The sequence below is a fragment of the Camellia sinensis genome, chromosome 15 (assembly GCF_055761805.1).
Source record: "Camellia sinensis isolate YWXY chromosome 15, ASM5576180v1, whole genome shotgun sequence".
NCBI classification, from domain to species: Eukaryota; Viridiplantae; Streptophyta; class Magnoliopsida; order Ericales; family Theaceae; genus Camellia; species Camellia sinensis.
The window spans coordinates 22,270,252-22,282,369 of NC_138975.1; the positions used below are offsets into that span (position 1 = coordinate 22,270,252).

The window sequence follows — 12,118 nt, forward strand, 5'->3', positions numbered from 1 at the left end:
GCAAAGACGAGATTTGTCAACTAGTTTTCTCTTCTTTTCCATCACCAAACTGGTCATTCAAATACCTAGCGCAGAAGAGCTCGCAGTTGATTTTCCCTCTCCTATTTTAGGTTCGATTGTTCTGTTTCAATGAATGTCAGAGAGGACTTGTCATCGTCTTCACCACCACAACCAGCTCCGCCGCCATTTCCACCATCGCCGACGCCGGAGGAGGAGGAGGATATCGTGATGAGCGAGGTTCACTTGGGTTGCCCACCCAATTTATCTGGGCCACAAATCTCCCGCTTCACCTTCTCACTCCCACCTGGTACCAACCCAATTGCTTCTTCTTCCCACTCTGATTTGGGTTTCTTCTATCTTCTCCATTTTTAACATCATTTTTTAATGGAGAATTTTATTATTATACACGCCTCCGTGCATAGGCACTCGTACTTACGTCATTTTCTTACTAATTTTTTGCTTGTGTTATTATTTTGAGATATTTAGCTAGGATGTTTTTGTATTTGTTTATGATATTTTTTTAGGCCTATTTAGGAGAGCGGTTTTTTTTGTTTTATTGAGTTATCATGAAAAATCATATAAAAAAAATTAGAGAGGTGATATGAATTAAACAAGTTAATGAGCCAAAAAATCGGCTTTTTTTTACCTTCTCAAAATTATTCAGAAAGTATAGAATTATGCTATTTAAGTGTGTTGTTATAAGGTACATATTTCCATTTTTTTTATTTTTTTTATTTTTAAATTCTTATCCAGTAAAACCCATATAAACATTGAAATTGAAAAGAAGAGAGAAGGTAAATTAGTTGGCACTCCTTTTTGTAGTATGTGTTTCTGTGATGGGTTCAATCAATGAGCTGTAATGCAATAGAGTTCGATGACTATCTGGCTTCATTTTTAATTGTGAGCCACTGAACAAGGCTAGGATTTTTTGCAGTCTGTTTGGATAATGTGATTTGGTGAGAAATGATTCTTCATTGATGAGAAATGGAGAGAGAACTTACTTATTTTATATGTTTTATTTCTCATCAGATTTGGTGAGAATCAAGTTGATTGGTTGTGTATCCCAATACTTTGCTTTCTTAACCCTTCACCAATTTTTCTATCTAATTCCAAATTTGATCAAAAAGTTCGATTTGATATGAACTACTTCATTCCTTTCATCAAATTTTTATCAAAATCTTTTTAAAAATTCCCCTCTTATCTCAAATTTCCCTTTTCATCAAATTTGATGAACAAATATCATCTCCAATGCTGAATCTTTTTAAATTTTTATCAAATTTAAATTTGTTGAATGATTTGATGAATTCTCGATTTGATGAAAAAAATGACTCTCCCTTGATTTGATGAAAGGATTGGAGATGATTTTTTGACACTTTTTCATCAAATTTAAATTTGTTGACAGAAAGGTGAAAGATTGGGGATGCTCTAAGGCCATGTATTTTTTATATGTATTCATTTTTTTCAGCTGCTATAACTAGGATGAAATGCTTTTAAAACTAAGGAGATTTATTCTAAATGCATTTTCTTTGAGCTTAAAGAAATTGTGCATCTTAGAATGTACATACCAATTTTAGTATTTGCAATTCCAGGTCTATATAACTCTTGCATGCATAGATTCTTAGAAGAAAAAATTTTCTAAAAGTTTGTTGCTAGACTGATTTATATAGATTGTGTTATTCAATGTGTACCATGTATCGTTTGCAAAACCAGGTGATACCGAATTGAGGACCAAAGAGTTTGACTTGTCAAATGATAATGGAAATTAATAAAGGTATTTGGAAACGTCAGAAGGCTCATATACTTCATTTTAAGATGGGGCATCTTAGAAATGTTGAACTCTTGTCGCACATAAGCCCACATTTTGCAGTAATTTTGATAATATTGTTCTTTTCATTCAAAATTTTTCATTCAATGATATAGCTGTACTTATTAATAGTGTGCACAAACTTGGTGTCATCTTTATGTGTTATGATTTTTGCCTGCATTGACAGTTTTCCTGTCAAAGCTCATTAAAATCTTAGTAGAATTATTTTCATTTTCGACTGTGATATCTAGTAACATATATTGTAATGTTCAATAATTTTGAAGTTGAGCCCGTGGATAGAAAATATATTGACGCATTTAAAGATGAAGCAACTCCAACACACCAAGTTGCTAGCTTGGATGAAGATGGTGATCTTGTCGTAACTCGACGCTGCAGTAAGCTGTTATTAACTATTTGACATGAAATCTTATATCATCCATCATGTTTTCTTTCCTTTATTTCATTATATTGTGAGCTTATCCATGTTTTTCAGGGCAAGTAAGATGATATTTCAGTATTGGTAACCATGATTACTCGGCCGAAGGGCTAATATTATTTTTTTTCTTTACAATATTTGTGCTTCATACATCCGGTCTGCTAGACTACAAATTGTTGATTTGATTGATTATGCAAGGTTCTAGCTGTTTTTTTTTTTTTTTTTTTTTAAATATATATTGTACACAACTTTGATGATTTGATGAATTCATTAGCACATCAACTGTGTCTTGGGCATATAAATAAATTGCATGAGGGTTCAAAAGTATATATTGGTAATTCATTAATCAAATAGTTCGAACTTGGGTAACCTGAATTTGATTCAAATAGTTTGAGTTTTCCCTCGCTCTTAACCATCTAAAATCTTTACTGGGGATATGTGTGTTTTATTTACTCATTAAGCATTTAGATTCTAGCTTGATATGAATGAGTTTGTGGATTATTTTCAATTCGATCTTTCAATACATTGTTGGCTTCTGGTTGAGGTTTTCCCAATTTGAACTGGTTTGGCCCAAATGCAACCCAACCTTAGTACTGACAGTTTCAAATAATCATAAATGTTGTAATTGAAGTACTTTTTCTGTTTTATGTTTACTTGATTTTCTGGATAAATTAAAAAGGGACTCTGAAGAACGACATTTTTCTGCGTGCAGGACGATCTAAGGATAATTATGTTGTTACCATCAAGCATAATATCACTTCATCAATTCCAAGCGTTGGTTTGCAGGTAAGAAATGGTTTCATGTGATGCTTTATGTAAGCTTCTTAAGCTGTTTCTGTGATACATTATTTCACTAATGTCCTCTTCCCTTTCAGGTATGGAGAGCAGAACTGATACTAGCTGATTTTGTTTTACATAAGATGGTTGCATCATCAGAATTTAATGGAATTGTTGCTATAGAGCTTGGTGCGGGTACAGGTAAAGATGATTATTAGTGCATTCTTTTTGTTTGCTGTGTGATATGCTATTTTAAAACAAGGTCTAAATTATTAACAAACATGTGTCTTCCCTGTATTGCATTGTCTTTGAAGTTGGCCTAAATAGTGAACCACAAAACATGATCGTTTCTTCGTTCTTGCATGACTTGTGTGGCATATATAGATTCTTCAGAGAAAGGACACGAATAAAAATTAAGAAATATAAAATAAAATCACTAATTAAAAGCTAAGAATAATCAAAATAAATGTAAATTCTTGGTTTCCTCCTACAATATGTGCATATTCCTCCGTTATCAAATGACACTATTTATTTCATTGTCCTTTTCAGGTTTGGTTGGCATATTACTTGCACGTGTTGCTAAAACCATCTTCCTGACAGGTATGAGGTGAGCAAATATAGTGATAAAACATTTTATACCCAGGAGTGCATACTTTGTATGTTGAGTTTCAATATTGGTTTGTGATCGTTTTGTTTGATCAGAGAAAAATTGAAAAAGCAAAAGAAAATTTGAGGCTCTGTTTGGTAGAGCTTTGGAACGTTAGTTCTAGGCTTTGATTTGCACACCGTGTTTGTTTACGGTTTTCAAAAATTAATTCCACACTCACTTTTGAAAACTCTGTCCAAGGCGGGAAAATTTGGGCTAACCGGTCGTCCGGCCGGTTGACCGGAACAGTGCATTTTTTTTTTTTTTTGCAATTAACACATGTTAATTTTTATATATTCAATAAAAAATATTTTCTGAATTTTTTAAATTTTTTTATAAGTTTTAAATAGAATTTTGAGTTGTGTATTGGTTATGAGTTGTAAATTTTTATATCAAATATCATATGTTACATCAAAAATTTCCTACTCTTTTCAAAACTCATTCACCAAATAAATTTTCCACGCTCAAATCATAATTCCAAAACTCACAAAATCAAAATGCAACTCTATTCTCAAATCATATTTAGAAAACTCTACCAAACGCAACCTGAGTTTTGACAAACTTTTATCACTATATTACTTTGCTATCATCAAATAAAATTAGTTACATGAATCTTTCTTCTCCACTCAACTCTATTAATAGCTATTTGGTTAGTCAAATTAAAAAGATTTATATCTCTATTTACTACACTCGCCCACATCAATCTAGGTTTGCCCCTTCTCCTAACACTTTCATCTACCGTTACTGTATCACATCTCTTCACTACTGCCTCTGTTGGCCTCCACTGTATATGACTAAACAATCTTAATTTATTCTTGTTCAACTTATCTTCTATCGGTGCTACTCCTACCTATTCACAAATATACTAATTCATAATTCTTTTTTTTTCTAGTCTTGCTACACATCCACCGTAGCATCTTCATCTCAACAACATTCATCTTATCTACATGTTGTTTCGTAGTTGCCTAACATTCCGTCTCATACAACGTTGCTGGTCTAATAAAGACGTTTTGTAGAATTTTCTTTTTATTCTAGTGAATACTCGTTTATCACAAAGTACCCTAGATGCACTCCTCTACTTAAGCCACCCTGCTTTAATTCTATAGGCCTAGCATTTCCAACAGTTAATGTAGAATATCATATTCATAATATATATTTTTTTTTTGTTGCCAAAAGTAAAACAAACATGTAAGTTGTCAACCTTAATTTCATATATCTTGTTAAGCCCTTTGGCATTGTCTCACAGACCATGGTGATGAAGTGGTTGACAACTGCGCTGACAACGTTCGTCTCAACTCTGAATTATTCCATTCTCAAGCGTCAGTTCATGTACGAGAACTTGATTGGAAGGATTCCTGGCCCCCTAAAGTAGTAGAAAATTTTCCATCTAAAAAAAGGTGAACTTTATGTTTGATCATCTAACACATTTAAATTCTTCTGTGATTTCCCGCTCAATCGTTCCTTTTTTTGTGTTTGGATTTAGAATTTGAGTGATTTGTGGATGCAAAGGAAAAGGAAATGTGAAAAAGAAAAAATTAACTTTTATTTCATTCACTTTTCCCTTTCTGTTTCATTTTCCTTCACAAATACCTCCTCTAATCTTTGATCCAAACACAACCTTACAGTTAGTAGACTATTTCAAAGTACACATGCACTGAAAGAGAATATTACATTTGTGTAGTCCTGTTGTCCAGGCACATTTGGACCTCAGCGGAAGTTGAAGAGCTCCAGAGAGCTTCTCTGATTGTAGCTGCCGATGTAATTTATAGTGATGACCTGACCAATGCATTTTTCAATACTTTAGAGAGACTAATGATGCAGAGACCAGAAAAGGTACAGACTAGAAAAGTAGAATGGGCAGAATAAGAATATATAGAGAAAAACTAAATTCATATAAATATAAAAAAGCTGTTCCATCTCGCTTTAAGTATCCATCTAGTATTGTGCTTCCCACTTGGACCTATTGCAATTCTGATGTGAGAACCTTGGTTGCACGAATCCGGGGTGGGGGAGCTATGGCATATAAAAGTTTCCAAAGTTCGAAATGCCTATAGGAGTGTGTATATATTTTATTATTAAATATATAAATATATTCTAACAAATATTTTTTATGCTTTGTTGTAATATATGTGTTAAAATATAAATAAATATTAGAAATTGATATCAACTGTAAATTATCCTTGTCAAGTATAAATAAATTATTTTGTAACTCTTAAGTGTTAAAATAGTTTTGAGTTATTTTTTTTCCGTTTATTTGAGATTTGTATGCTTGAGAAATTCTATCTCAGTTGAGAGCGAGTTTTATTGTAGACGGGAGTGGGTTTCTTACAAGTTACCTTGATAATTGTTAAGGAGCATCGTACTTTTCTCTTATTTCAGGTGGCATACTTGGCATTGGAAAAACGTTACAACTTCACTCTTGATGATCTTAATGTTGTTGCAAATGGGTATTCACGCTTCCGAAGTTATCTGAGGGATGAAGGAGGTAAATTCTACTATTTAAGAAAGTTTCTATCATTGTAAGTTCTTAAATTTAAGCTGCTAATGGGTTTTTTGCAATGTATAATGCAGAATGCAATGATCTAAAAAGCAGATCGTTGCCCTGCTTTGTTGGCAAGCGCATTGATCTTACACAGATTCCACAATACGTGAGAGAGTACGACAGAGGAAATGATGTCGAGCTTTGGCAGATAAAGTACGAGAAGCGGAAACCCTAACCAGCTTCTGCTTGTAGACAACCTTCCATTTTTGTAGAACCCCAATTACCACATTTTTTTTTTTACTTCTGTTATTTGGAACTGCATTCTGGGAAAGAAAGTGCCTTTTTTTCCCAAACTGTCAAATGACTGTCTGTTGTATCTATAACTAACTGTTTGGTTGTTTGAGGTTCATTTTATGCAAATATATATTTACTCATTTCCAATATAGCATTTCCATTCCTAACTGTAGTGACATCTAACGCAAGTTATTTAAAAATGTGTTTGGATCTTGAATTTATGAAAAGAATAAAAAGATAATAAAAAAAAGTGTGCGGTACATAAGCATGAGATCACCCTCATCTCAACAGGTAGTTTTTCAAGTTGAGTTCCTATCAAGAGCATGTAACATTGTCAAATTGGAGGAGGTTTTGGGTTAATGTCTCTTTATTTGCATTATTTCTGGCATACATTCCTAATTATCGTCGCATCTAACACAAGCTATTTAAAGAATGTGTTTGCATTTTGCATTTGTAAAGGAAAAAAAATGTAATGTGCAATATATAAGTTTGAGGCACTTTTATCTCAACAACTAACTTGTGGATTGAGTTTTACTTAATTAATTAATTGGGACCTACACTTTTATAGTAAAAGGGGACAAAATTGATGTGGAATTTTGCAGGGTGCAGTGTCAATCAGCATCAACTTGTGCAACAAAGAAGATCAATCAAGGAGGCTTGAAGTTGAAGCTGGACACATGCAAAACCTTAGAATCTTTTTATCTATAGGGTGGTGGTGGTGGTGGTGGTGGTGGGCCTAACGCCACTTTAGCAATTGCATGGCAAAAAGAGAGGAAACAAAAGCTTCATAAAGGCACTTGTTTCTCTTCTTCCAATTCTTACCTTAATTTAGGAGTGGAACCAGAATTTTTAATTGAGGGAGTTAAAATATGTTCTCTCTTCTAGATTTTTTTTGAAATATGATTTTTACAGCAATAAAATTTTAAAAGTTTAATTGGTATATAGATTTTATCACATTTTGTATTATTATTTAATACTTTTTGTTTGGTTTTAATTTTCTGAATTCAATTTTCTAAAAATTGAGTTTTTTATTTTTTGTGTTTTTTTAGTGAATACTTGTTTAAATGCACCTTATTTGGATGTATCTAAAAAGTCAAATATTTGTGAAAAATATTTTAAAAAATCAATAAATACACAAGAAGACGAAAATGTACTGAATTTTCAATTTTATTTTATTTTTATTTATATTTTTGATATTTAGTGAATTTTTTAAAGATTTTTTTCACAAATATTATACTTTTAAAGTGTATTTACTTAGATATATCTAAAAAGTCAAATATTCGTAAAAAGATATTTTAAAAAATCAATAAATATATAAGAATACGAAAATGTATTGAATTTTCATTTTTTTTATAAAGATTTTTGGTATTTAGTGAATTTTTTAAGGAGGATTTAGTGATAGACCCCTCATTGTCTAATTTATTTTTTAAAAGGACAAGAATTATATAGGTATTTTCAAACCCCCTAATATTTTAAAACTTGTTTATTTTACTATATTATCCTCATATCTATTAGCTCTCCTATTAAGCCATCTTCACAGTGTATTTCAGAGTAAAATTTTATTTTGAATAATTCAGAGTAAAATTTACTTTGAATCAGAGTAAAGTTTGTTTGGGATGTTCTAAATAAGTGCACTTTTTAACTTTTTATGAAATATGGATTGGGTTTGAAGTGATGTGGTAGAGAGGTGATGTGACTTAAATGAGATGATGTGACTTAAAAAGGATAGTTGACTTTTTGGTTTTTTGACTTTTTCAAAGGATGCCAAACTTAACTTAAGCAAATCAACATGTTTTTAACCAGAGTAAAATTTTACTTTGAATCATAATAAAGTTTACTATGATTCAAAGTAAAATTTTATATCGTTAAGCAAATTAACATGTTTTTAATCAAAGTAAAATTTTACTTTGAATCATAATAAATTTTACTTTGAATCAGAGTAAAATTTTACTCTGAAAGTACAATTTTACTATCATTATATAATTCAAATCTCCAATGAATTGATAGTAAAATTTTATTGTCACTAGGAGTCCAAAAAAAAAATAACAGAAGTACACAATAACAGAGTAAAAATTTACTATCATTGTATAAAAAAAAAAAACAAAACAAAACAGATAACTCTAAAGTAAAAGTTTACTCTCATTTTATCAAACAAAAACAGAGCACAAATCAGAGTAAAATTTTACTTTCATTCTGCTAAACAAAAACAGAGCCCAAACCAGAGTAAAATTTTACTCTCATTCTGTCAAACAAAAACAGAGTACAAACCAAAGTAAAATTTTACTCTCATTCTGTCAAACAAAAACTAAAGTACACACCTAATTGAACTCGGCAAATCAACTAAAATAAATCAAAAACAAAATTAAAAAAACTAATCAACATATTTCGAAGATCAAATAGAGACATCAAACCAAAGGTGGGGGTCAAGTCATCAATCCAGATCTTAGGCAAAATTTTGAGCTACAAGGTCGACTCCAAATCAAAATTCGAAATACCACAAACCAGATCTGAGATGATATTAGTCAAATCCAGATTTGTTATAAGCTGAATCAACCTTACCCAAGCCTCTTAAGCATAGATCGCAAACTCAAATTAGGGCTCCTCTTAGATCATAAATTGAACTGAGGACTGAAGGAAGAGGAAAAGCCTTTGTTAGAATTTCAGTCCAGTAAACAAGTGAATGGAGTATGGTACAGGTGCATGAAGACTCTGGTTTCTTCAATTCTAGGGTTTTCAGAAGAGAAATAGAAGGCTTGACTAACATTGGATGCGGAGGAGGGGGTGGCGCCGAAAATAATGGCGGTTGGTGGCCAGAATACATTGGTGGACGGTGCTTCGGCGGCTAAGGTGGCCTCTGACATGGCTATGAAGAGAAGCTGTATTTAGATGAGGAGAAGACAGACAGAGAAGGTGGAGAGAGACTGGAGGGAGAAGGTGAGAAGATTTAGTTGATGGTATAATAGTCTGATAAAATATTTAAATAATAAATTTTGTCCTTTATGCAAGACTTTATAATTATGAGGGGGTTTAGAAAGTATAATTTTTTTCTTAATCCTTTTAACAATGAAAGGAAGGTAAAGGGGGTTTATAGCCAAATCTCCCTAAAATTTTTTTCATAAATATTATACTTTTAAAGTGTATTTATATTTGGTGTATCTAAAAATTAAAAAAAAAAAGCTTAAAATATTAAAAAATTCCATGAAAACAAAAAACACGAAAAATAAAAAATTTCAATCTAAAAAGTGAATCTCAAAAAGTGAAACCAAACAAGCTAAATAAAATTCATGACGTTAATTATATAATGGTGTTATAAAGTGTAGAGGGTGAATAAAAATGATAATATAAATTGTGCAACAATACTAAAGACGAATAAGTCAGATATAAAAAGTATCAAGAAAATTAATGTATGAATCTCAACCATACAATAATTCAATCCAGACCACATATTAAATTTTATTTTGTTTTATTTATTTATTTTTGTTGATACTTTTTGTTTCTGAATTCTTGTTCTCTAACATTACTCTTTAGTTATATTTAATTTAAAAAGAGCAATTGGAAAATATTGGGATAACAAAAAAATTATTCAGATTTCAAAGGGATCAAATTAAATTTACTTAGAATTTAAGAGTAATATACTAATTATATTATAAATACTCAAAATTATATAAACTTAGTAAAATTTCTATATTTTCGGAAGAGGCCGAGGCCACCCCCCGTCCCTTAACAGTGAATTTATTGAATTTTTAAATTATCATTATATGATTGAGTAGTCTTGTTACGTAGCATTACTTAGGCCAAGTTTGACATCTTCTAAAAAATTCAAAAAGTCAAAAAGTTACTATCCTATTTAAGTCACATCATCTTATTTAAGTCACATCACCTCTTTAACACATCACTTCAAACTCAAACCAAATCCAATTCATATTTCATAAAAAGTCAAAAAGTATACTTATTTAGTCTTCCCAAACTCAGCCTTAAGGCAGCCTTAGAGATTTTAGTTCTGTTGGAGTCTAATTTCAAAGGTCATTCCTATGTAATTAGTCATTTTTTTACTCCTTTGTAATTGATGTTGTCATCACTTGATACTAAAATATATATTTTCCTTCTTTATACTTGCGACTTTGCATTATTTATATTAGTTTGAGTCTTTTTAACTTTACAAAATGGGAGTTTGATAATTATGTTAAAATTATGAGGTTATTTGAATTTTTTTTTCTTCTAAATTTAGGAGGGGTCAATATAATTTATCATAAATATATATGAGAATATGACTAATTAATAAAAAAGATTCATATGATGATAGTGTGAACCTATATGGTTGGATTGATAGAGATAATGTCAAGTTTGGTTACCGCCGGATTAGATTATTATGGTTGTGGATCTTATTCACAACGTGTTTGCTGTTGAAATGGGAGGCCAAATTGATAATCCAAGGAGGTTAGTAATCCCTTTCAGTAGAAGGATTAGCTTGGTTGGGTAGAAGGTGGCATTAAGAAAATAGTGAGCGGATTAGGCTATTTTTTAAAAAAATCAAGTGCACATATTTGTTTTAATATTTGTTTTAGATTTTTTTTAATATTGAAATAATATATTTATTTATTTTATATAAAAATAATTTTATAATCCCATCACTAACCATCTCTCACACTATCATAAAAAAAAAAAAAAAACACTTTTATTTAAGCCCTTCACTAATAATTCCTACATTAACAATCTCTTCACTAATCATTCTTTCACTAACAATCTTATTTAACTTAATCCGCCAAACAAATGTGGCGTAAAGGAGTTTACTCAATATTGATTTTGTATGGTTATGGTTTTAAAACTAATTTATTGATTAAAAAAGTTTATATTACTAAAAAGGTCAAAATTCATTTGATAAATTTATTTCTTTTATAAAAAATTCAAATTTGACCAATCCAAAAAATTACAAAAAGGGTTTAAACAAAAGGTAAAAATATGTCAAACAATTTTATTATTTATTTATTTTTATTTTTTTGTAGTCTTATTTTTAACTAATTAGCTAGTTTTTTTCAACTAATTTTAAAAGGGTAAATTATTGATAAATTCCATTTAGAAGTGTTTTAACCCAAGAAGTCCATGAAAGAATTTTTTAATCATTTAGTCCCATGTATGTATAGTTTTATTCCATAAAGTCCTTTTTCTTGATTTACACTATTTTCTTGGACACTTATGCCCTTATATTTAATTTTGATACCCTTATAAATATTTTTTGAACGGTTAGCAATTTCATGATGTGAACATTCATATTTTAAAATTCATATTGGTAGAAATGCAAAATTGACCCATGGGCGACCCGAAACCCGGTCGCCAGCCGGGCGGACCCGGCCCGTTGACAATGTGAATATTCACATTGACATGTTAACATCACATTGATAAGAGTATAAAATTGGCCAGCGGCCTAGGACGGGCCCGACCCGGCCCGTCGACAATGTGAATATTCACATTGAAATGTTAACATTCACATTGATAGGAGTATAAAATTGGCCAGCGGCCCAGGCGGGCCCGACCCGGATCGTTGACAATGTGAATATTTACATTGACATGTTAACATTCACACTGATAAGAGTATAAAATTGGCCAGCGGCCCAGGATGGTCCCGACCCGGCCCGTTGACAATGTGAATATTCACATTGACATGTTAACATTCACATTGAT

The 12,118-nt window shown here is 31.2% G+C and overlaps 1 protein-coding gene across 2 annotated transcripts; it reads left to right on the plus strand.

The window, feature by feature from the left end:
* Window positions 1-6,588, plus strand: LOC114277889 (Putative methyltransferase family protein). 2 transcript variants are annotated; one of them, XM_028219844.2, is made up of 9 exons: window positions 1-307; window positions 2,089-2,199; window positions 2,953-3,026; window positions 3,116-3,218; window positions 3,567-3,617; window positions 4,910-5,060; window positions 5,358-5,496; window positions 6,043-6,148; window positions 6,235-6,588. In XM_028219844.2, the coding sequence occupies exons 1-9, from the start codon at window positions 130-132 to the stop codon at window positions 6,378-6,380; spliced, it is 1,059 nt and encodes a 352-aa protein (XP_028075645.2). In that variant the 5' UTR covers window positions 1-129; the 3' UTR covers window positions 6,381-6,588. The 2 variants fall into 2 exon arrangements, with proteins under 2 accessions (XP_028075645.2, XP_028075646.2); XM_028219845.2 differs by lacking the exon at window positions 1-307 and adding an exon at window positions 1,622-1,771.
* The last annotated feature ends 5,530 nt before the right edge of the window (window positions 6,589-12,118 follow it).

Excerpts from the sequence above, each read along its gene's own strand:
- LOC114277889 (XM_028219844.2), top strand. The coding sequence starts at position 130 with ATGAATGTCAGAGAGGACTTGTCATCGTCTTCACCACCACAACCAGCT. Across the intron at positions 3,618-4,909 it reads TAAAACCATCTTCCTGACAG|ACCATGGTGATGAAGTGGTT; the intron begins GTATGAGGTGAG and ends ATTGTCTCACAG. Across the intron at positions 5,061-5,357 it reads AATTTTCCATCTAAAAAAAG|GCACATTTGGACCTCAGCGG; the intron begins GTGAACTTTATG and ends CCTGTTGTCCAG.